The 25,722-nt window shown below is 50.0% G+C and overlaps 1 protein-coding gene across 1 annotated transcript in view; it reads left to right on the forward strand.

Moving 5' to 3' along the window:
• tinc (transmembrane protein tincar) overlaps positions 1-25,722 on the forward strand; it is a 139,449-nt gene that overhangs the window by 83,428 nt on the left and 30,299 nt on the right. The window contains exons 5-8 of the mRNA XM_025299988.1: positions 11,420-11,508; positions 15,099-15,378; positions 16,578-16,802; positions 17,266-17,397. Coding sequence (XP_025155773.1) covers positions 15,105-15,378; positions 16,578-16,802; positions 17,266-17,397 — 631 coding nt within the window. The 5' untranslated portion in view covers positions 11,420-11,508; positions 15,099-15,104. The remainder of the gene's footprint in view (positions 1-11,419; positions 11,509-15,098; positions 15,379-16,577; positions 16,803-17,265; positions 17,398-25,722) is intronic.

Genomic DNA, 25,722 nt, shown 5'->3' on the forward strand with positions numbered 1-25,722 from the left:
AAGGTCTTTCTCTTTCTTCCCTCCCTTTCCCTCTCCCTTTCTCTCTTCCCTCTCTCGGCACTTCCCTCTCGTTCTTCAGCACGAGGATGACGGAAAGAGACGGGGAAAAAAAAATCGAGAGACCGGAGAACGGACAGCCTCGAGTGCGCCTGAAAACACCGGTCGGCAGTTTTGCGCGACCGTGCCGGGCTAACAGGCGGCTCGCATACGCTCGTTTTTTTCCCACTGGTTGCCGTTCATTTTGCTCTGGTTTTAATTTTCATTCACGGCAGGAAAAATTGCGCCGTTCCCTCTAATTTTCGCGAAATTATAGCTGTGCTCGTTAACATCGTCCGCCGGTTAACTTGAATAATTAGCGTTTACATTCATCAGGCGGGGGAAACTTAATGCGAATGCAATTGTACGCGGCGTTTTAGCATTCGTCGCGAAATACATACGCGGCGTGTGCCGCGATAATATGGAAACTTTTTGGCGCAGGGAGGCTCGCATTTTGCGAGGCAGCGGGCCTCGCGCGGGCACGCGGAAAGTTAATCAGCAGTGAAGAGATATTTCCGCTTGCGGCGCAAGCGAAATTCGCGATTTGCCGAATGTAATTATGCAAATCGCGACGTCGCGCGAAATATACTTGAGCGTTATTTGCGTTCCTAAGTATCTCGCAATCGCGCTTATCTGCTTGATATCCGCGCGCGCGTGCGGAGCTTTTCACACAGCGAGCACTGATCGGCGAATCTAATCCGACGGATGAATCTGGACATGTTACGTTTAAGATGAGGTCAAAGTTTGGATGCGAATCCGAAAGACCAATACCACGAGTCGGACCCTTCTCTAACCGCTAAGTATGAACCCAAACATATCCCCTGCAGACATGATCTCGTTAGACCGCCAATGACTTCAAACAAGCTATTAGGTGTACAACTTAATTCTCGGCCTTTTTTGCCCTCAACTTCAATACTTTTTGAAAAAAGAATATTTACCTAATCCCGAAAGTAATCTCCCTCATTTTCTACACATTTCTGCCATCCTTCAGGCAACTTTCGAATTCCGCTTTGGAAAAGCGATGGTGGGTTTGGACTCGATGAAGTCATCGATGCTTTTTCTGGCTTCTTCAGAAGTCCTCCAGTACCTGCCTCGTTCCACTACCAGTAAATGATCTTTTCTGCTCGAGTGCGTCATTCACTTTGATTAGTTGTTGCTTGCAGCGTCCAGCATTGACCGTTTGACCGGGTTCAAGCAATTCGTAGTACACAACACCCTTCCAGTCCCACCAAATGCACAATAACACTTTTCTCGCGTGAATGTTTGGTTTTGGAGTACTGGTGGATGGCTCGCCTGGGTGAACCCACGATTTGCGTGGGTCCCAAGCCGGCCCAAAGCCGAACAAACCATTTCCTGCGCTTCAGCTGCGTTTCTTTTTTAAGTCGGAAAGCGAAAAGGAGGCAGTGCCTCAAAAATGCTGCTTTTCGAACAACATTGCATTCACTACTGTTTTTTCAGCAGGGCTGCCATCTGTTATACTGCATTCTAAGGCTGAAGCTTAGTACTTTCAGACCGCTATAGGGCGGGAATGAATTTCAGTTTGAATAGAAGCTGTCATTCATTGAATTTTGGAGTCGAGAATTAAGTCAAGTACATCTGATAAATCACGCGGACTCGCGTCCGCGGCGACTCTTACGTTGCGCGCCGTTAATTTACCGTATAATCACCGTATGAATACACGCAAATATACCCGCGAAGACAGCTTCTGTCGCGAATCCCTGAGAATCCTTTACTCTCGCAGTTGCGAAGGAAAACTCGTCCGAAAATACACGACGGCTACGACGCGCTTTTCACTCCGCGACTCGCAACGCGCGAGCGACACATCTGTTTACACGCTTCCCCGTAAGCCCGCTTTATCGTGGAATTCTCGATTGTAACGATTGTGTCGAAGATTTGAGATTCACCATTTGATATCGACGAGGGAATTCGAGGCGTCTTGCGCCCACGATGGGGAACGCCGTGAAGGGTAGATGCAAATCACGCGCGCCGGCGACACGAATCGACGAGCCTTGATCTTGCGACCCTCGGAACGTGTCGCTCTTTCAGCAGGCGGGTGGGGAGAGAGGGAGAGAGTCAAATGGCCGCGGTGGTTACCGCCGGACATGCCGAAACCGCGAGGTCAAATATCTATTAACCTCTTTCGTGCGTGTACGAGCGAGCACGCTGGTGCATGCGGTTTCGCGGATGTAGCGGGTGATCGTTAATGTATATCGTTACCGCCGCTAATTGTTCCGCACCGGCTGGAAAAAAGAAGTTGATAACCTGATATGGTGTCCTTCGATATCGAGTAGCATAGCGGAGCGGAACGAGTACGCAGTTTACATAAGTAAACAGCGGAGCAATTTCAAATACGCTGACGTGAAATTTGCATGAATTGTCACAGCGCAATCAACGTATAAAATATTACGGGCGGCATCGGTTCCGATTCGCTACGATGAATATTATCCTCGCGTGTGCCTTTAGTAAATATTTCACGTCGCAAATTATCGGGCGCGCAACATCGCACGATTTGATCGCGTGAGGCCGTTAATGAAGTCCCGATTAAATCATTAAAAGATTCGGCTTTTATCGCGGATCGTTCCGTGGATCTGCTTTTTTCCGGGAAAATATTGATAAGCTTGTAACACGCACGCACGCACACACACACACACATACATGCACGGACGCGAGCTAATTCTCGGCGCGGTTAAACGCGTGGCGGTTTTACGTAGAACGTAAAACACGCGCGAACGGCATCGGAACAATTCCCTTGGCTCGCACGAGATCTCATTACGCACACGTACGTACGCGCCGTAAAATTACCGGGATAGTTGCGAACACTCCGTCGTAAATCTCAAGAATTTGTCATAACACGAGGTAAATTTCACGAGATATGCTGTCTCGCCGCCGTTGCCGCGTGTAACTTAGGAAACTCAAGATTATGGTATAGCAACTTAACATAATTGATCACTCAAACTTTCACATTCCATGACTTCCAGCCGGATCTTCCACCCGCCGCACGGTGTCATCCCTCGTTTCGCCGCTCCCACCCTCTTTTCACCTTTTCCCCTAATCCCTTTGCATCCAGCGGCGAAACGGCCGAGAGAGTTCGCGCCATCATCGCTTCCTCAATTTCCGTCTTGCCGGCTCGATCCGCGGATTATTTCGTCCCCGAGTTTTCTTCGCTTGCTGCAACTCGAGCGTAATTTCGACATGCACGTCTGCACGTCGGCGAGCAACGTTAATGAGATTCACGAGACTAATTCTCACTTTGCTTTACCACAAGTCTAACTTTGCGCCGTACAATATCTCTCCTTCCTGCCGGTCGGCCGGCTGGTCCTTGGCCGACTCCTTCCTTTTTCTCTCGTCTCGCCAGCACCGCCGCCGCCGCCGGTTTTCTCTTTATTACAGCAAGGATATTTCGCCGGTCCCTGCTCCGCGGGGGACCTCTTATCGATCGCGTGTGCAGGTGTGAGTCGTTAATGGAGGTTAATGCGTTCGATCGTTTCGCGAAGCAAATACATCAATCAATGACTCCGGAAAGTACAAAACGACATCGAGAATGTACAGAGTGAGCGATAACCGCCCCTTCCCCTCTCTCTCTCTCTCTCTCTCTCTCTCTCTCTCTTTGTACGCGATACTCGAGTTACGGTCGATTACGATGAATACTTGAGAAAATATTTCAGAATCGTGTCAAGCATGCCCTCACGACCACGTGAACGCTAATGAGTGAACCGACAAAGACACGAGTACAATGCGCGCGTATATGTTACGGACGTTAGTTGCGGCGAATATTATTTGAGGTAGTATCGCGAGCCGCTATTATTCCGTAATGATGTTTGCACTACCCTCGCTAGAGCATTGTGAGATAATTAACGTCGGTACTGGCGTTCCTTAACGAGTAGGGTCGCGCGCTATTATCCTTACATGAAGGCAGTGGGGGATACTCGGGATTTTTAATTAAACAGAGACTGGATGCGCATATTTCATGAGGCTTTAACGCATAGTCGGGAGTCTGAGTAGCGAAATTATTAATGACCGTTCCTGATTACTCCGGGATACGCCGGTGACAAGTGATTGCCTGACGCGGATCTTGTTACCGCCTTATTTATTCGCTCTTTCGCCTTATTACTATTATTATCATTATTATTATTATTCTATATTCTCATTGCTACATATATATATATATATATATATATTTGCCTCCGTCGACGAATTACTTCCGCGACCTGTCGGATTCCGCACTCGTGTCCGAAAGGCACAAAGATATCCGACACATGAAACACGATGCAACTGTTGTCGTCGTCGATTACATCGGCGTGAGCGGACGCGATCGAAAGCGGGAGCGGAGCTTTCCCCGTTCCGATCGGTTGGCCCTCGTCGCCCGTCGGGCTCCACCGAGCCCAATTAACACAAGCCCGTCACGTGTCAAACGATGTGCATTGCCGTACGTGAAAGGGGCAACAGTTAACCTCCTCCGGTGAGGGGCTCTCAAGAGCTCCAACAAAGAGAGAGAGAGAGAGAGAGAGAGAGAGAGAGAGAGAGAGGGGGAAAAGAGAGAGGAGCTCCGAACGATGGGTCGTGACGGCAAGAGCTCTAGAATTATCACGGTGCAGCCCACACCCCCGTCGCGAGAGAGAGGGAAAGAGAGAGAGAGAGAGAGAGAGGGGGGGGGGGACCCTTTTGTGTCGGTTCCTTTCTGCGACGTGCGTGAGCGCGCGCGTGGGTGTGTGCGTGTGCACATGCACGATCGTTCGCGCACTTGCGAATGTACACACTGCACGACGGACGCATCGAAAGAGTCGCCCGCAAATGGATACCATAAGTAACTATCTCCCCGGCCAGACAATACGCGCATTTCTCCATCAAGCGCCGCCCTTCTTCCTGCCTATTCTTCGCACGGTCGCCGCGATTTTTCGTCCGGCCCGCAGCCCCGTGCCTTGTGTCGCGCGAAGCGCATTCTCGGTCTCTCCCTGAGCGACGGTCCTTCCCTGAGGGTAAAATTGCAAGGTTAACATAAGACGAACCACTGCGCACAAGATGTACACGAAGAACTTGCGACAGGGTTCGTCGGGTCGCCCATGACTTCAAAGTCATTTCACAGGACAGGGTCGGACGGTCATCCCGCAGGGGTGGCAAAAAGTGGTAGATAACGACGTTAGCGATGCGTGCAGTTTTGCTGCAGTAGAGGTAAAAGAGATATGCCTGAGAAATCCGTGGAATTTTTGTAAATCCTGATAAGATGTAAATTGAAGCAGCAACGCAAACGACACAACGTGGTTATCGTATTGTCTCGATACAGCGGAAAGTGACGCGTTTCACCGTCTACGCACACAGACAACCCAGCGGAAAGATGAGAAGACGGGTGAATTAAAAACGTTCGTCTCCTCCTCGACGACGCTCGTAAAAGCCACATTTGCCTAACCATACGAAAAGGAACCGACGAGAGCTAAACCCGATTTATATTCCGGCTAGCACGGCAAACAATCTCGAAAACTTCTAACCGCATCGCCCCGCCGCGTTTTCTGTCCCTTCCGAGAGAATTCCGAATCAGCGGTTCCCGCCCGCCGAGCTTTAAGCTCTCTCTCTCTCTGCCTTTCTCTGTCTTTCTCCCTCCCTCCCTCCCTCTCTCTCTCTCTCTTTCCCATCTTCGGCAACTGCGGGAAATCTCTCGAAATCTCTCTTTCCTCCCGGACGCTTCTTTCCTTAAATAGTGACGCTGTTGAATTCTCGCACCCCCCCCCCCCCGCGCACCCGCACGGCGCCTTTCGGGCGACGTCCTGAAAGGCGGTGCAAGGGGGAGGGCACAGGGGAGGGAGGAAACGATTGCGAACGTGGAACCGCAAGCTCGCTGGAAAGTCCGAAACTCATCTCGCCGATTTCCGCTTTCGAATTTTCACGCTTTCCGCCGAGAGATAACGGGCTTCCGCGAAATCCCGCCCCCGCGGGAAATATATCATCCGAAATATAAGCCCCGCGACTTTGTGCGCGTATGTGCGTGCGATGCGCGCAATAATAAGTACGGAGGCTCGTTTTACGGCGCAACTCCGGGGATCTCGCCCTCCTGAAGAATGTGCGTTACCTTGTGCGCATTATTTAGCGACGGGTAGATTTCCAGTCATCATTTCAAGCATCTGACACCTCAGATATTTAAACTCGCGCCACCCCTTTTGCGCTCGTGCAAAACGAGCAGCTTTGAATCCCCGTGATGTCCCCCGCACATCATCTTTCTTTCTCACCTTCTTTCAATCACGAGATCGCTTGTAAGTTTCCCCGCATCTCGGACAGACAGGAGACTTCTCTCTTCGATCTCAGGCCCAGAGATCCGACAAACGATAACTCGGTGGAACCGAAATCAGAGCGACTCTTCGCGCGAGAGATACGGTGAGAGCGGCGGTAGGGGGCGGCAATGGAAGAGGGAGGACGGTGGAGGTTCGGAAGAAAGCCGCAAACTCGGCAAAATAGCAAAGCCCGAAAATCCATCTCGACCTTCCGTCTTCGAATTTTCGCTCCTCCCGGCGAGATAATAGGGTTTCGGGATATCCCGCCGCGCAATAATTCATCCGGGATACAAACGGCGCGACGTTTTAAGGTCGGCCACGAGTTAATCACGAGTTTTTCATTTTCCCGCGTGCACGACGTCACCGTCACGTCGTCACGCGAGAAGCAGAGCGACCTTTATACGCGGAAAAGCGTGCGGTGCTATAATTCTCTCGATTTACACGCTTCTTTGCACGCGCACTAACTCGCGAACGTATCGCGCCTCGCGTGTCGGCGGTGTGTGTCGTGCGTGATAAATCACACCCGCGAGATCATTTTAACAAGACCCGAAGTCTGTTTACAGCAGCCTGTTTGCTGCGGCTTTTAAACTTTTCGCTGTCGCGCCGTGAACCACGCCGGGGACGCACCGGCGTGATGAATTTCGCCCGCCGAATTAGTCGGCCGATGATTTTTGCGACGGTAATTGGACTCTACGCGCGGAAATGCGCTTACCGCTTCGTCAGAAGCGGATAACCATGTCCTTGTTAGACTCGCGCTTATATCAGCTTCGCAGCTTTTCACTTCTGCGAAATTGCTCGTCATTTTACCCGTCGAGTCAGATAAGCATATGTCACGAGCATAGCACGAAATAGCACAGGAAAATAAATGTGGATTATATAAAGAGGAGGAGAATGAGAGGCACACGCTGGTTTTATAGCGAAAAGAAACAATTGGAAAAGTCATCGTCGTATTAAATCTACGTTGAAAAGATTCGGTTGGGACCTTCTTTCGCTGCAAGACCAGCGTTCTTACTCTTATTCGCCTACAATTTCTTGCCATTTTGCCTCCTTATGATTGTCCGTTGCGACAGCCTTATTATTGACTTATTATGTAAATGTGTTCTCTTGTTAAAAATTCGCAGCTTTTAATTTTGGAGCTAGCTTGTAAATTGTAGAAGAGAATTAAATTGACAATAGTGTCGACGAGGCTGACAAAGTAACTCAATCAAGCTTTTTCCGAAGAATACTACCGTCTCGTATCGCATCGACAGAGTAACTCAATTATTCCTCCGATTAATTGAGTTACGATCAGCTCTTAGTTCTTTGAACGCATTGATGAAAAGCATTGATGTTTACGGGATATCAAGTCTTTGACCGGCGTTACAAAAGACCTTCTTTTTATTCGTCACGCTGAGAATGATTAAATTGTCGCTGGCGCCAATATCGGAATAGTCAATATTGTGAGAGTGCCAACACAGTAAGGGCGATTTAACTTGTATTTACAGTCGTATCGCTGATCTGATAGTTTCACTTAATTTAATTTAATATTTACATTGGCACAACCCATCCATCCATCCACCCACGCACAGACAGAGAAGGAGGATGAAATATTTTTTATCAGCAGCAGATGGTGTGTTTCTCCTCATTAAGCAACGAATTCGATGGCTGTAGAAGAATAGCGCGCCGTTTTTCTCCGGAGCTACTATCGCACTCTAACAATTTCTCTCCCGATATCTCCTCCCGTCGTCGCGATTTCTTCCGCACGATTCTTGCGAGCGCTCGAGTATTTTGCAATACACGTCGCGACGGAAGCCACGGATGATACATCAACATCGTCTCCTCTCACATTTCCTCCGAGTGGACATTCTTGCCGCGAGTAGAAGGAAGTTTTTGCCACTTCGCCTGCATTGTTCGCTGCTGTAGCCTGACGGATAATTAATGCCAAGCGGCGCGCGCCGCTCTGATTTATCGCGAGTGATGTAATTACCGGCGAGGCGTTCAGCCTCGCGATACGCAGGAATTTCGCGGAGGCTGAGATGATTGACTCGAACGACACGGCAATCTTCCCTGTACGGTTACTAATAAAGATCGCCGCCGCCCCTCCCCCCCACCCCCCTCCCTGCCGAGGAGTCGCGCTCGCCGTTACACCTGTCTGATGATCTTCTTCCCTCGCCTCTGTCACCTTGTCGGGTTCGGGTTGGCCTTGATTGAACCGGATCGCAGTCTTAATACCGAAATTTCCCGACAGTGCGATAAGTTCGTAATAAGTATTGCGGTTAATATGTATCGTGCGCATCAAGATGCGATTCGATGACGACGGTTGGCCGACAGTCGGCGTGTGAAAGCTTGATATGCAGAGAGAGAGAGAGAGAGAGAGAGAGAGAGAGAGAGAGAGAGAGAGAGAGAGAGAGAGAGAAATGCGGGAGGAAAATGCGTGGAAAATTCGATCGAATTCTGTCGCGTCCACCTGCTCGGCGACGTCTCGCGACGGTTCTCGCGAGTGACGTTCACGACAAGTGACAATGACGAGAAATACGGGAGGAACTTTGCGCGATTACACAACGGATACACGTCTCGCTGCTGTGCGACGCGCAGCTCCGACGATTTCCGACGTTTTGCTCGAAACGGCGTCGACGTTAGTTTTCCCAAGAAATCCATCAGCAGAGAATTCGGCTCTCACTCGGCTTGGGAAACACAGCGCAGCTGCCAGCTGCGATCCGCGAACGGTGAAAGAGAGGAACTAACGGGAATCGATCTAATGTAAAATGTATGACCGAGACGCGAGGAGGATTAAAGGAGCACATGTACGAGCCGTCATACATATGTTTGTTTGGTCTATTATATCCCCGGTAGAATGTAATCTGCGACCATTTCGTCAGCCGGCGTTCTAACACCGACGAGATAAAATTGTCCCGGGCTTTATCGCTGTCGTAACGTGCCAGCATCGCCGCTCTTGCCGTTGCGCGGCAATGATGACAGTCGTGAGACGAACAGTCGATCGCCTCCACGGACAATACACACCCCTTCGTCATCCCGGGCGCGAGTAACCTAACCTAACGCAGTGCACGCAGCGAGAGAAGAAGCCGGCCGGCTTTCAGCGAATTATTCCGCTAACGTGACAACGAGCCTGCGCGCGCGCCAACCGCCGTTATATTATTTTACGGAAGTAATTTAGCGCGGGACTTAATTAATACGGCTTAATTAAATCGACTGTGATCTCCCTTTGATTCATTCAAGTAGGCTCGAGTGCTTTGCTTATCTTCAAACGTTAAGCGACGTTAAAAATGATTCCCGGCGTAACTCGAATGTCATTCTTATTGCTCCGTCGCAACGTGTCTCCTTCCAAAGCCGGCTCGCTCGGCGTGTATTTATTCGTATTGTGCGTCGCGTTAATTCGCGGGTGTGCTTTGTGTGAGCTCGAGGTTTGCCTCGAGGGGTAAAATTAATGAACTCGCGGTTTTGCCTTCTTATACCGGGCTATAATACGCGGGCTTACCTTTCTCGACTCGAGCTACCAGGGTGCGCACAATGGCCAAACACCATCCTGGAAGGAGTGCTCAGGTGCTGCTCGTGCCGCGTAATACGAAACTGTAATCAGACTAATGGCACTGCGTTATCTTTCTCTTTGTGAAATCGACCGCGTGACCGCGTTGAAAAGAATGAGGAGAGAGACACCGGCGGAGAGTCATTTCGGTTTTCACTGTCGCGCTCGCCGACGCTCGCCCGACGAGGGCCGATTCCGAGGGCGGAAGATAATTTTTCCCGAGTGAAACCCGAGTGCCGATAATTACGCAACGAGGAATTATTCAAGTGGCCTTTAGGCCTTTAGGCCTATTGTTCGCTCTACAAGCGAGCTACAACCACCACCACGACGAGCGAACGCGACCTATTTTTTACCAGAGCGATCGAAATGACGGGTTTGTGAAAAAAACCCGCGTCGTGCAGTCGCAAGAATGTTGATCAAAATGCGTCCTTCTGTAAAAATCTGAATAATCTCTACGAGATCAGCGACAAAGCGGTTTTACTCTCTCGAGTAATCTTCTCCAAAGTCACTCGAGCCGAAAGAATCCGCAATGTGTAACGACGGGTTTTACCTCGGCCAGAGAGAATCCCCAATTATGAGGAATTTGAGCGATTAATTAATTGATTGAGAGCGGCGTGTCGTACGTTTGTCATTTTTATATCCCTTAATAAAAGAAAACGGGGGCGGGGGCAGGGATTAATTCTCCCCGACGACGATCTATCGGGGGATTAAAGGGGTTTTACGTTCGCGGTTACTTTGTACCAGACGCGGACCGACGCGCTCAAATCCGCACGATCCCGGCCGCGCGACGAATTTTAAGACACTCACGGGGGCGCATTATGCGCAGCCAATAATGAACACACGCACGCTGCGAGCGAGCGACTCGGGTCGCAATGAAAGGGAAGCACGCTTCGCATGAGCCACAAACGCGCGGGCGCGCGCGCGACCGTGTAATTAACGCGACTTGTCCGAGCGCGCTCGCGCAAGCTCATTATCTCGGCTCGGGTGAGCGGCAAATTTTATTGATCAACAAAGGATTGTCGCGGCGATTGTCACGCCGCGGCTGGTCCTTCTCCTGGTCCGACGTAGCATTCCTGCTCCTGCAGGATAAACACGGCGGGACAACAAACATCGCCTAATCCCATCCGAGCAGCATCACGAGGACAATATGATTAATGGAGCGACTGAGCCGCTACTCGCAAATGTACTTGCAAAGTCAACACGCTGCGTAAATTAGAATCCGCATGCGCGCGCGAACGTAGACAGGAGGACGGGAGGACGGATGGGGGGGATCCTCCTGAGCGCGAGAGAAGAGGTCTGCCTCGCGTCTGTGAGCGCTTTCGATCGCGCCGAGTCGTCGCGAAATTTAAAGCTCCTCGGGAACTTGAAGCGACGCGTACGCGGTGCTTTTCTCGCCGTGTTGGAACGTGAAACACGTGTCCCCTCCGTCGCCCAGATTTCCCAGACTTCCGTCGCGCGAAAATGTTGTCGTATTTAAAAAACGTCGTCCTGATATGAAAAACGTAAAACGGCGCGGTGCTTCTCGTGCTTCGCCGGAATGCTGTTTCAGAGCTCGTCGAGAAACCTCGCTAAACACAGCCCCCTTGTTTACCTGTTTCAGGCGCTACCACCGCCTAGAGATGCTAGATCTTCGAATCAATTATCGCGGAGAAGCCTACTCGAGACTTTAGAAGACTCGACAGAAATCTGGTAAGTTGCCGTCGTAAGTTGAATATCGGTTTCGCGCTTGGAGAAAGTGTAATTTGTCCGCGCCGCCGACTGATCGGCTAAATTTTCTGATTAAAAAGTTCCGCGAGGACGAACTTTCTCCCCGGAGCGACATCGACGAAACGTTGTAATTGAATTCTTCGCGGAACGAATACACGAACGTTTTCTCCGCTTCGTTTTAACCTCTCTCTCTCTCTCTCTCTCTCTCTCTCTCTCTTCCTTTTCCTTTCTCTTTATGTTAAAATCACAAGGACTCGGAGGATATCCGTCCCTCGGGGCTTCCGCCGGCCATTCCTGCCGGCGGATAAAATTATGGGATTGTCTCGCCGTTTCTCGCGAGTCGCCGACTCAAAACTAGAATTCATCGGCCACCTAGATTGTCTTTCCTGAAGAACTAATCGCACACTCCAGCCGGCGTGTGTGAGCGCCTGTGTCTGCATTTGCTCGCGCGCGCGCGCGCGCGCACGCGGTGTTCAATTGAACTTTTAAGCTGTACCGCACGTAATCGCGGACTTTTTCGTCGCCTAGCCACGTTTCGCAGTAGCGGCGCGCAAAGTTTCAGCCGGGTGCGCGTGGATTTTACGTTCCCACGACGATCCCGCGGACTTAGCGAAAGATTTTGAAAATCTGCTAGCGACTTTCAAGCGTAATCCTTCAAGTGTAAAAGCTAATTTCGAGCGGCTTCTATCACTTTGATAACACTGTAGAAAAGTTGGAGGGAGCTAATATTTCACGGAATATTTAAATTGGAGAACGTTCAGCCCGCGCGTAGTCGAGTTTCCCAAACTATGCGCATTAAGCTACGATAGTACGTACTTCAAATATTGTAACTGCAAAGGAATTTCCTGATAATAGCGAACTAGAGTGGGGTAGAGGGAGCGGGAGCGGGAGCGGGAGCGGGAGGTCAGCTTTTCCGCCTCGGCTTCGAAACTTACTTATCGAGATCTCAATCAACCGCAAATTATAGAATAATGTATGATAAATGCTAATTGGCTTACCACTCGACGGAAGATCAATTCCTCCCCGAACCCGGCGTTAATTGCCCGGCGTTATTTTAAGAGAATCTCACCGATCGTCTCATTGAAACGCATTCTCGCGATTTCTCGTCTATAAAAAGGTCGCCCATGAAGCCCCCCCGGCTCTTCAGAGCCCGACACTTCCTTTGACGCTGGCGCATAACGTGGATTCGTCTGGATGCTAATTAATATTTCCACTTGCGCCGCGCAAGAGAGCGCGACTCGACGGTCGGGGAAAAGCACGAAAATTCCTGCGCGTCGGCTGTGCGAGTCTCCGCACGGACAGCAACGTCGCGGTGCCCTTTTCTGTTTTTTTTTTTTTTTTCGTTTATTTTTGTTTTACATCACACGTCGTCAGGATTCCCTCTCGGAAAAATACGGAGCCGTCGCGCGTACGGCAAAAACGATTCGAGAAGAATCATTTTGCTCCGCTCCGCGAAGAAGCAAGTCGCCAAGATCGCGTGTCCGTTTCTTTTCTTCCTCATTCACGCTTCACGCGCGCGCGTTTCTTACCCGGAAATGATTCGGCTACAACACAGGTCGAACGAAACGATATCCTAGCATCCGTGTCCGTTTCGTTTAATGGCCGCTGTCGTCGCGCGAGCGCGCTAATATCGAATTTGCCCGCGCGCGAACGTAGAAGGAAAGCTTTGCATTGTGCGAGGATTTCGTGGCTGGTTGTTCACGGAGGGACTATAAATTCTCAGATCGTGAAACAGGAAGGCGAGTACACGCCTCGCGGGTCCCTGATACGGTCACGCACGTGCCTCTTCGCACGCACGCACCGCTCGCTCTCTCTCTCTCTCTCTCTCGCACGCGCGCGCACGCGTCCGCGCCAACGCCTCCCTTCTTGAAATTTTATCGTGGAACGAATCCAGCGAAAACGATCATAAAACTTTGCACTTTACAACCCCTAGGCTTAAGAGCGCGCGCGCGCGAGCGAGGGGCTCCGAGGCCGGTCGGTTCATAACCGAACGGAAAACAGGCGGAATAGGTGCGCGCGCTCGAGCCCTAAAACTGGAAACTGGCGCTCGTTTATATTTTAATTACTCTGACCTCGCCACGAGCCGGCGCGGCGCGGCGGGCGAAACAAACTGCGCCTCGTTTCACAAAAGTACCGCGGTCAATGTAGCAATAAAAAATAGCAGGCGGTAAAGTACACACGCGACTTCTTTTAATTACCCGATTCGAGGGGATTGCGGTATAAATTAGAACTTTTCATTAAGTTTCTCAAGCACCCGAGGATAATGGACGGTTGCTCGCGCTGCTTTGACCGATAAATTTGATACAGAATTGTACTCGAGAGAGAGAGAGAGAGAGAGAGAGACGAGAATGTACAAATAATATTCTGCTTGAAAGAGAATATGGAAAAGACGTTCCCAAGCGCAGCGTTAACAAATGTTAGCCTCGCGAGGCAACGAGCTCGTGCGTGAAATTGATGACACGCGAGAGGGATTATTTCTTAAACCTAAACTCCGTCTCAAAGCGGAAATCCCGTTAATATTTAAGAGATCCGTTAGTATGTGTGTATATACACGCGTCAGATCCTTTTCAATATTTAAAAGGGCGCGAGACAAACCCGCGCGCGGCAACCTAATATTTTAGCATAACCGTATCCGCGAGCTTCCCTTGCTTTCGTAGCGACGTGACTGTGAAATGCCGAGGAAAGGAGGAAGAAGTAGAAGAAGAAGCGCGAATGAGAAGGAGCCGCGCGCTCTCTGCAGAAAAGTAACGGGGAAAGATACAACGGCAGAAAGGAGCCTCCCAGGAGGCTCAATGGCGCACGAGAGATAAACCGTTGGAACGCATCGGGACTCCCGTGTAGCCGGCTAAAATGGAAATGACTCGAGAGTCGCTCGCGAGATAAAACGCTACGGTCTGCCGGGTGATTATCGGGTAAAGGGCGATAATTGAAATAGACGCGCGGAATTGGTCGGCCGAGCCGAGAAATCATGAAATCGCGCCGTCAAAACGCTGCAGTCTAGATGAAATCGGCGATAACGACGGTGACAACTTTGAACCCCCACGGTGAATGAAAGAATGTCACTTTTTTCTTTCCGTTTCTTCCTCTTCTTTCTTTACCTTCTTCTTCTTCTTCTTCTTCTTCTTCTTTTTGCTTATGGCTAGAAAGTCCAGTTCCAAAAGCCAGAATATCGTTCGATAACTGATTATTCTCCGCGCGCTTTAATCTCAATTTTGAAGTCAATTCCGTGTCAATTTCCGTGTCGCCACTGTGTGTAATTTAGATTACTAGCGGACTGGTCCGAAGCTGATTAGGCTTTGAAAAAAGCAAACCAAACAAAGGGACAATGTATTGTTTTATTCAACATCGAGCGGAATTTCCTTAACAGAATTTTAATTCAAAGTTTAATTATCGAGATATCGTGGACGCTACTGGGAATTTTTCAAGAGAACGCCACGTGCAAATGTTTGCCAAGGAATGCTGCTCCACTCGACGTGAAGGAGAATAAAAAGCGCTCTCTCTCTCTCTCTCTCTCTCTGCACAAACACTACCCGCGACTAATCGAAAACGTTTCCTCTGCTTCCTTCTTGCAGGACAAAATGTCGATGACTGGGAGCTTAATGGGATACGAGAACAACAACGATGTGAACCAGGCCAAGTGTAAGAAGCCGTTGAAGCCGCTACCGGTTGTGTCGAGCATCAGCTCGAGCGGCGTAACCACCACTTCGAGCAAGTCGAAGAAAGCGCGAAAATCGGCGAGGAAAGAATCGTGCATACGCGGTCATGTGAACAGCCTCTGGTCCGTCTGGTACGGCATTCTAGCTGTCGCTTTTCAAGCGTACATAGCAATGAGATACGCCAGACGATTCGCCGGTAAGATAGCGCTTCTCTCCCTCAGGTTTTATCCTGGTAAAATACGCCTCCCTGCGACTCTCGATTACCTCAGCAGTCTCTCGAAGATCCTTTTATTTATTCGCCCGAAAATCCCTTACCGGTCTATTAATTTCACTTTCGGATAACGTCGCCGGTCACCGTTGCGCGAAACTGAAACAAATCCCCGAGACTCGTCTGTCTCGGATTCTTGCGCGCGCGGATGATGCGTTCTTGGGAAATACTTCCTCAATAATATTTCTTGCAAATGCGTTTTTTTGCCGACGTGAAAAGCCCGTTTCTTTGATATGTAAATATCGTATCCGCGCGAGACTCTATTTATTTCGTAACTTCGGTTTAATGCCATAGAGATAAAAAGAGCGAGAGCGCATCGGCGACGATTACGAGATTACATTAGCGGCTTCGGAGGGCTCTCCTTTGCCCGCTCGTTTAAGGTTACTTTAATCAGTAAAACTTTCCGGGCGAGGTCCCGAATGGTTCGTTGCCTTTCCTTATTTTCCGGCCGTTTCCGGCCGGCGGCTTTGCGTACATTTCTTTCCTTGGCAGCTGGTACGAGGCTTTCGTTACTGGAAGTCATTACGTACAGCAAAAGACACACGGTAGAGCAACGGTAGAGCAGGCGGTGAAATTTTTCCCCTAGCTATCTCCTCCTACCGTCCTCTAAGAATCGCCCTTGATACCACGCCGCCGATAGCTCAATGACATTAAGACAAAATCGAACGTAGGGACGTTGGTTGAGTGTTTCGGTTAGATCCGGAGCGTCGTATTAACGAGATATTGATGTTGCTTTCGGATAATAAAAATTTATCGCTCCGTCGCCCTGTCAGTCGTACTGCGGTAATAATTGTCGTTTGATTGCAGTTCCCTCCGTCATATCTTTTTGCGCGTGAACCTTGCGTAATTTATGCGCTACCAAGAGACTAAATCGAAGTGCCCGAGAAGGCGAGATTGTCTTCCTCTCGGGAAAAAATATTTCACTTGACTCATCGAGGGCAAGTCTGAAAAAGAAAAATGACAGTACAGTTTTGTATTATTTCACGTCTGTCGCGACATTACAGTCTGAGATCAAGTCCGACACAGCACAATTTTCTTCTTTTTCCAACTATTGCAGATTCAAGATTGGTATACGTTTGTCGCATGCTTTTAATCCGGACGACTATGCCGTTCTTCTTCTGTTTCAGCCTACCTGTCATTACCGTGGCCGGCAGACGCGCCACCTCCTAAAATCGAACTGTACGCCTGCCTGGTGCTGGCCGGCACCGGGGTGGTTTTACTCCCGGTGCTTCTTGGTGCGGCGTTCTTGAAGCTCGGCAATCTCGCGAACGACGGAATAAAACTGGGCCGACATTTGAGCGCTTGCTCGCGCGACCCACCGTCTTCGCTTCTCACCAATAACGCCGATAACAGTAAGTAGCGCAAGTAGCGCTGGAAATAGCAAAAATATAAATGCGAGACACTCCGAATATCATAGAGTTGACACAACTGGCGTTAATAACGCCAGTTAATAACACCGTGTTGAAGCGCGAAAGGGATGAAAGCTGCAGCTAAATCTACATGATTTGTGAAGTATTGCAATGAATGCTGCACGTATTTTCGTATCTGTCGGATAATCGAGACTTTCTACAGGACAGACCCTGTCGATTGTGATCAATGTGTATAATCGAGTTAAAGAATCTATTGCTATAGTAGGTTCGAAATAGCGCGTCGCAAAGAGAGTGTGGAGCCGAGAGCGGTGAAAAGCGAGCGTGAAGACCACCGTGTAGGTGTAACGTCTGTTTTCGCCTGTTTGAGAGATGATAGATTGTTCTTAATTACACGACGTGTAACGCGGAGAAAGACGCTGAGCAGCACGATAATCACGATTTTTAGGTCTGGCGAATAATTTATGGAGACACGGCGGCCCTACGGCGGCCTTCGTGCACCTCTGCACGGCCATGTGCTTCCTCCTACCCTCTCTGCTCATGGAGGCGAGGCTAATACACGCTGGATTCCTGCCAAAAGGTAATATAAACGTCTCTCTGCGCCGCGATTCGTTATGCGCTTCTTCAGGAGCGAGCTAAAAGTGCACACCGGGGGAAAAAGGAGGGCAAGATCAATTTTATGTCCGCTTTTCCTTATATTCCCCGCTATTTTACCGAGCCACGGCCGATATCTCACTAGTACTACCATCTAAATCGCATCACTTCCCGAGGGTAATTGAGGGAAGACGACCCTCTTTGTGAAGTTCGACTTGTCTCAAATGTGAGAGCGACGATTTCCCACGTGTCTCTTTTTCTCTTCGTCTCTCGTTTCTCGCTGAATTAGCTGTCATGCAAATTCGGCCTTTTTCCGACTTGTTGGCAACTAGACGTGCGATATTTGACCGACGACGTGGCGTTCGCGCAAACAAAATCATACGCACGATCCCGAAGGGCCGGTGGAGTAAGATGTTCACGTCGAGTGAAGTGTCACCATCGTCACCATACGTGGAATCGGAGTGTACATTTTGCGCTCCGCAGTGGCGCGGTAACGCCGCGATGAGCGCTCGCGAATCGCTCGCTCTTGTCGCCGAATAAGAACGCGTGACACGTGCTTTCATTGCGCGTACGCAAACGCGCGCTTACTCGACTTCTCTCAGACAATATTGAACGAGTGATAATCAAGCTCGGCAGGGGAGGGAGGAAAGGAAAAGGAGGCGAGTGGGTGCACTTTGATGTTTCACGCTCGCTGCGTTTTCACGGGGACCCGGTCGGGTACAGAGGCACGTAGGGAAACAATGAAATCCACGTGAGAAACTGAGCATCTTCCCGCGATCACTTTTCCGAGGCTTTCCGCACGAGGCACCCCTGACTTGGGCAAACAACGAGGCAAGAAGAGGGTGCGTCTCTTTTTCTATTGTTTGTAGCGGTGTAGCGCGCACTCGAAAAGTAAGACTCCTCCGTTGCCGCATCGATTCGCAAACGAAACGAAAACTCTGAGAGACGAGAGAGAGAGAGAGAGAGAGAGAGAGAGAACGAGTGAAACGCTCGGACGAAATAATTCGCCGGATTGAGTGACGACAGTACGCGAGGTTCAGCTCCCTTCGGTCAATTGGACGACTTCGATAGCGGCGCGTTTATCCGACGAGTGCGATGGAAATCTCTCGTGAGAAAATATTCAGCGGGATTTCCCTCCTCGCGTTAACGCTGATAACCAAGCAGGAAATTCCTGCCTCTCACCGCGTGCTTTCGCAAGTTGGATTATCGCGAGGATCGAATTATCGGATTTGCGGAAAATAATGTAAGTATCGATACTTTCGTGTTTGTTACTTCCCGACACCGGTAATCCGATTTTGACGTTTCCTCGTCTGCAACATTTCCCTCTTTAACGACGGACGCTAACTTAAGCCTCGTGCCGAATAATCCCGCGTTTTCACGGAGATCGCGTGACGCGCGATAATACATTTATAGGGCTATACGAGGGGGAGAAAGGTGGCTATCTAAACGATCCAAGTATTTCCGGCTGTGTTATTTCTTCGTGTTTGATTAATCCCGCGATTAATTAGATTTATCGCCCGAGCTTTTCGCGCTACGAACAAATAATTCAGAGACAACAGAGACGCGCGGCCACGTCGATGCGCGTCGTCGCAGACTCTCCCCCCTCCCCCCACCCCCACCCCCCCCCCGTATTGTCCGGCGGCGAATACGTAATTTACGTGGATGTACGGTAATCCCGTAAATTTCGGCGAATGTCCGGCCGGCAGGTAATAATCTCCATAATTAAAGCGCCGTCGCGAAGTCACGTTCGCCGAACAAATACAACGTTCGCGTTCGCGACGTAAGTTGTTATTACCGAAACTGCTCGCCGCAGACGCGGCGTTTGAACGAACGGCTCGACCGGATACGTCGACTCGCGCGCTGCTCAAAAATTTCACCGTCCCAAGTTCCCAACGTCCTGCGTGTCCGCCGGCAGGACGATAATGGTCTCGCCCGGAAATGTCATCAACCGGCGCGCAGAAGGAAAGTCTCTGTATACATGGTTTCGCCCATCCCGGCCGCAAACGGCTCGCAGCCGCGTCGACCTGAATAAATGCGTTTCTACGTCGAAGCTAAACTCGATAAGCCGCGATTTACGCCGAGATTCCTTCACGCATGAAATGAGAAATTTAACGGGCGCTTATAAATTTAATGTGCTCTCGTTTCTGACGTGCACATCCGTGCCGCGGTGACATCCGCGGCGGCGCTCGTTTCCACGACGCCCGCTGACTCCCCCGCGAATATTGAAACCGCCGTCAAAAGCCACGATGTTTATGCACGTCGGTCGATACTGTTGTGTACGTGAGCGTCTTACGAGAATATTATAAAGATCATCTTGCTCCTTTGATACATCGTTCTCTTTTATTTTTGTCTGCCGGTCGCAAAGGGAGAATATTATCGACGGCGATGCGTGAATACGCGCGCGATACTTCTCCCGGGGTACCTTTAATAATTCATGAACGCGCATTGAGGAAAAGAAAGTGTTGTGCAAATTTATTAAAATTTATTATTGACTCGCACAATGTGTTTGAACGAATATCGCTTCTTGACGGAGAGAATAATGGAATTGAAAATCGGCGTATGAACGTGACGATGACGCGTCCGATCCGGACGCGTTTTGAAGATTGAAGGGAACGGGCTTTCTGTTTCTTATGAGCCAAATTTCGTTCTAACAATCGGAGATCAGAACACGCGCCTGCACTGGGAAAAGAAATTTAGTACCTCTAACAAAACTGTTTAGTTGAGGCATTTTTTTTAATAGCAACCAAATATCTTGTTTTATACAACAAAATATTTAGTTGTCTAAACTGAGTATACTTTTCTGCTTTGTTCTCTGGACCAAATGATTTTGTTCTTAGATTTTGTTCATGTATAAAAATTAAGCATTTTAATGATTTTATCCATAAAAATTACATAATAACGAAATATTATTCTACATAAACTAAAATAATGCCCAATGGATACTATTTTGTCTTTCTGTGCAGTGCACTAAAATTTAGATTTTATATATTAATAAAAGATTATAGTATTTTTAACAAAACTCACATATTTAAAGCTTGGTTGGTTACTATGACATAAAATGTACAAAAGTATTACGTTATACGAACAAACCGTAATCAAACAAGATATTTGTTTACAGGAACTAAACAATTTTGTTGGACATATTTTAACCAAATTATTTTGTTGTTACAACAAAATTTTGGTTCACGCAACAATACATTTTTCCTAGTGTGGTTCGTTCATCATCACGTTAGTTCGATCTTTTCCCTCCGTGCGATCTTTCGCTTTCGTGCAGTCGCGCAATGTGTCTTGCTGAGTTGAGAGAAATTTTCAAGCAGGAGCATCCGGGAATTCGCCAACTTCACGGGCGATAAGATACGCGGTCAGAACTACTCGTCAATGTCCCGACGGTGAAGACGTGTCGCGAACGTAATTCACACGCGCACATCCGAGGGTTAATCTGTAAGTAGCAGCGGGATCTGCTCTTTCTCCCGCAGCGGGAAAAATCTTTCCCACATCCATACACACACACACACACACACACACACAACACACACAGACGAGGTGTGGTGAAAAATATTTATTAAATTTACTCGGACGATGTCTGTCGCACTGCGGAAACGCACTGCAGAAAACGTGCAAAAGGACACACAAACAAAATGCGCGTCTGTTACAAAAGTACAGCAAAGTGTAGGAGAAATGTTTCTAAACGAAGCGTATAATGCGTCCTCTCTCTCTCTCTCTCTCTCTCTCGCGCGCGCGCGCGCGCTCTTCTCTCTTATTAATTGTGCGCTTCTCCTTGGCGGCCGAGATATATAGCGGGCTTTCTTGCATAAATTATCACGTTCATTTTCGTTCATAATTATCGCATTGTCGCGCACCTTCTTCAGGGTGCCGTCGAAGATTCTTACCAGAGAAAAAGATGATCACATATTTATTTTCAAGATTCACACTGAAAATTTGTTTCGTTGTTTCATTAACGCGCGTTCACCTCGCGCACGTAGGGGGGGAGGGGCGGGTACAATCGGGGTTTCTCGTGACACTGATCTCTTTTTCACGTTAAACAAATTAGAGTCCCCGCGCGTGACCCGCAGAAAACGGATAAATCACGTTTCCGCGACACACACACACACAGGGCTCCGGGCCGGTAATTTGTCTAAGTACAGGATGGCGCATTTTTACAATTACAACGTAATTTCACCGTGTCGCACCGTGAAGCGAGACGACGCCGACGGCCGGCGACTCATTATTCAAACGGCTCGCAATTAAACGCTGGGAAACGAGCCTTAATCACGTTCCTACGTTTTCCCACTTCCGGGCTCCGTTGCGCCGATTTTGAAATATCGATACCGACCGGCCGGCTGCCTGTGGCTGGCTGGAGGCATTTCGGACTTGAGCCGCATTAATGCCGGAGCGACGGTCGTGTATACTCGCGCGCGCACGCACACACGTCCGTCGGAAAGGTAGCCACCGTAATGCACCGTCGGTGCTCGCAAATAGGTATCATTCGCAGGGCGCATTAAGCTCGCTCGTAATTACGGTAAAGCGACGTACGTACTCGGCCGTGTACGGGACGCGCGCACGGTGTAAACGCTCCTCGCGTCCACGCACGTTCACCTTGCGTAACAACGCGCGCTCACGTACACGTGCTCTCGCGGCAGTAGCTTGATCCGACTGTGTGTCTGCGAGAGAGAGAGAGAGAGAGAGAGAGAGAGAGAGAGAGAGAGAGAGAGAGAGAGAGAGAGAGAGAGATCCTTTCCCTCCCTCCCTTCCACTCTTCTTTCCCGTCTCTCCTTCTCCATCTTTACTCGCGTTCTCTTTTTTTTCCTCTTGTTCCTCAGCTGCCTCCGCTTAATTACCCGCGATGTCTCATCCGGCGGAATTGTTCGCAAAATGAGAATCTTTAAACTCGACGGAGCCGGTCGTACAAGACCGGGGGAACGGTGCGCGCGCTTCTCGTTCTACTTGTCCGCCGCAGACTTTTTCGCCGGCTCGAGATTAATTATAGACCGAAAACGCGAGCGCTGTTAAGCGCCGAGGACGCGTTTCTCGTGTTTCCGTTCCGTCTCCTCCTCGTTCCGTTCCAAACTCTCGCCGAAACGTTTTGCGACAGTCTCGATAAAGCGATTACTAGAAGGCACGCCGACGTGTGTCGGCGTCGCAATTTTCTCGGACAACGTCTCATTATTCTGAATATCGGGTCGACTCGTGTTCTCTCGCGAAACCGCTCTCCCGATCGAACTGTTCGTTCTCTCTCTCTCTCTCTCTCTCTCTCTCTCTCTCTCTCTCTCTCTCTCTCTCTCTCTCTCTCTCTCTCTCTCTCTCCCGCCCTCCCTCCCCCCTCCCCCCCCCGTAAGCGCCGACTCGCCGAATTATTCCATCGACTGCGAAACGCGAGATTAGATGTCGCAAACTGCGCGCTGCGCAGTCCACGATAAATACACGCGGCCATTCTAATCAACGTTGCGCGTGTACGACGCCATTTATCACGGCTCTGAGTTCTAGCTGGCGCCGGAAAACAACGATTCTTCCGCGAAAAGAGCAAATTGCTACAGTCTGCAGTATAGAGAGACAAATTACGGTGTTCCATTTAACCTTTTGCCGTTACGGCAATTAATTGTACGTATAACATCCAAAGAAATTCGAGAGCGGCAAGTGGAGGAAGTTGGACACACAGCTCAGTCTTGGAGGCAAGTTTGTGCCTCAGCCGGGACGGACGTTAATGAGACGCTGTAAATAACGTGTTTGCAGAACGCGGAGCGTTCTCTCGCTCGCGAGCGCGAGCGCGGTGTGCGACTCGTTCTCGGAAATATCGCTCTCGTTTTTTTCGAAACGGAACCGGAATTGCCGGCCGACCGGCAATCGGCGGCGCGCCGCCCGGTCGATCCGCTCCCACGATCGAGCTTTCTCTGTAGCTAATATTTGCTCGGCCGTCCCTCTTTGCGCAACTTTCGGCATTAAACAACCGCACAATCGACCAAAGTTTGAAATGGAGATTCGTGAAAATTCGCGGAAAGTTCCTCGTCCGCGATCGGCCGCCGCGCGCGGCCGAAATTATTCACGTCGGCCCGACATCGCGAAGAAAAGCAGGCCCCGCTTTGGTCGAATACTCAAATATTTGACTACCGACCTTTGAGTTACAAAGAGCGTTCCGTTATTAATGTCAAACGTGCCGCGTTTAGCTGCTGATCCACCGAGGACTCGAACGTGTCTCCCGACGGAGGGCGGGAGGGAATCGTTCGGCTTCATCGCGCGTACTCGACCCGGGACACTCGACGACCGTCCTTACACATTCCGAGGAGCAACGGAAATATCAGTTAGTCGAGTGTGTGTACTTCGCGACGCTAACGACGAGTGTGTGAAGTTCGCGCACGTAGAGTACGCCCGTAGTGTAGTGTAGTAGTATAGTACGCGGGGGGCGGAAACTTGGGCCAGAAAACTATGAGAACCTCCGGTCTCTGGCGTGATCAAAACTTCGGCCATTGCACGCGAGTTTGTGCTAGTTTAATGCTCGTATTACGCAAGGCCATGTTTACGTTTACGAGAGTTTAGCACGGGAAGCACAAAGTGTCTCGACGAACCCTATTCACGCCGCTCAGCGTATAACATATTGCACACGTCGGGAAGCGCCAAGGAACTATCGCCCCCCTCCCCCCTCCCCCCTCTTGGTTACCCTCGCCCAGCCGGTCTTATCCCGGAGCTCTGCCGCGCTTCGCACGAAAATTAAGTTCGCCGAGCCGGCTGCGAATTCCGCGTGCGCGCTTATTTTGCTAAACGCAAACTATGCTCCGCACCTCGCGCCAAACTCAGTTATATCCCGTCAAAGCAATCCGATTTATCGAGGCATGCGTCGCCCAAGTTGTCGGCGCGGTAGATACGCGCCGACAACTTGTTTCAGCGGCGGCAACAGGGAAGGCTGCCGGAGCTGCGGAACTATGAGCGCGTAGCGCTCTCTGCGTCTCTCTGTCTTGGTGACTTCTGAACACACACGAGGAGACCGAGGGATAAGTGTGTGTGTGTGTGTGTGTGTGTACGGGAGTAAGTGAAGCCCGCAGCTCGCGGTTGCCGTAATCAAAATTGAGCGAGCCGAGTTAGGGGTGTGAGAACGCGTCTCGTCGCGACGAGCGCCGGCTGCCAGGCGGTTGGTTTGTCATTCTCCGAGATATGGTGATCGGTGGCCGATGGATGCTGGTAGATACCGGTCATCCGTCGACTGTAACTCGATTTTATCCGGAATCGCGAGAGCATGCCGATGGGAACTCGCGTAAGGGAGAAGATAAATGAAGAAAATCTCGCGAGAGGATGTTTCTCGTGAAGCTCTAAGCGGAAATGAACGCGGGCTTCATCTTGGATGGCATGAATACAACGAGCGCATTTTCATGCCGGGAGATATTTGAACTCGCGCGCCAGCATAAACATGCACGGAAAGTTATAAAAGCGAGCTAAGAGCGTATATCCCGGCTTCGAGAATATTGAGATCGCAGGGGCGAGGTGGCTTCGTAAAATTGATCGCTGCTGCTCCCTTCTCTCCGATGCACACTGGCCACTCTCTGGGATATGCTTGCGAGGAGGGGGAGATAATGCTATTTAGACGAATCGGAGAAAGAAACGCGCGCTCGCTCGCTCGCTCGCTCGCGGTTCCTCGCGCGAATCGCCGCGTGGCGCGCTTTAATTGCCGCGCCATTGGCCGCGCTCTGTGTAGCAACGGATGCTTCCGCATCGGATATAAGCGCCTTTCACCTTTTCCACGACCGTAATTATGCAAATTTCGCGTTTCATTATAAATATCCTCGGACGGTCGTTTCGCGCGCGGAATAATAGGACTCCTCGGGGAACGCTCGAAAAGAAAGCCTTTAGCTTTCATAAAAGCTCCCTAGCCGGCGCCGTGAATGGGAGATACATGGGTTGTTCGCTTCAATCTGCATTATACGTGCATTAAAGTCGCCTTGCAACAGATTTGATACGCCGGCAACGTTTTAGCGAGCTACGCGCGGCCGCTGCGGCGCGGCGGCATAATCACGAGCGCAATATTCGCTTCTTTATCTCGTCACTAATATTGTCGCGAATATCGCTCTCATACTTGGCGCGCCTCTAAGGGAATATGCTAAGTCGATGCACTCGAGATGTGTTTTCTCCTTTGTCGAGTATGCATTAACCGGGCAAACATCGTACGTGCGTCGTGTTGTTTAAAGACCACGCGCGCACGCACGCACGCACGCACACCCGGTTCTTTCCCGCGCGCATAATTTTCCTTACATTTCACCTTCAAACTTGCAAGATAACACCGACTTATTTGCATTTATATACGCGCGGCCAAAGTTTGCCAAATTTG

This window comes from Harpegnathos saltator, unplaced genomic scaffold, assembly GCF_003227715.2.
Source record: "Harpegnathos saltator strain DR-91 unplaced genomic scaffold, Hsal_v8.6 scaffold31, whole genome shotgun sequence".
In the NCBI taxonomy this organism is placed as follows: domain Eukaryota; kingdom Metazoa; phylum Arthropoda; class Insecta; order Hymenoptera; family Formicidae; genus Harpegnathos; species Harpegnathos saltator.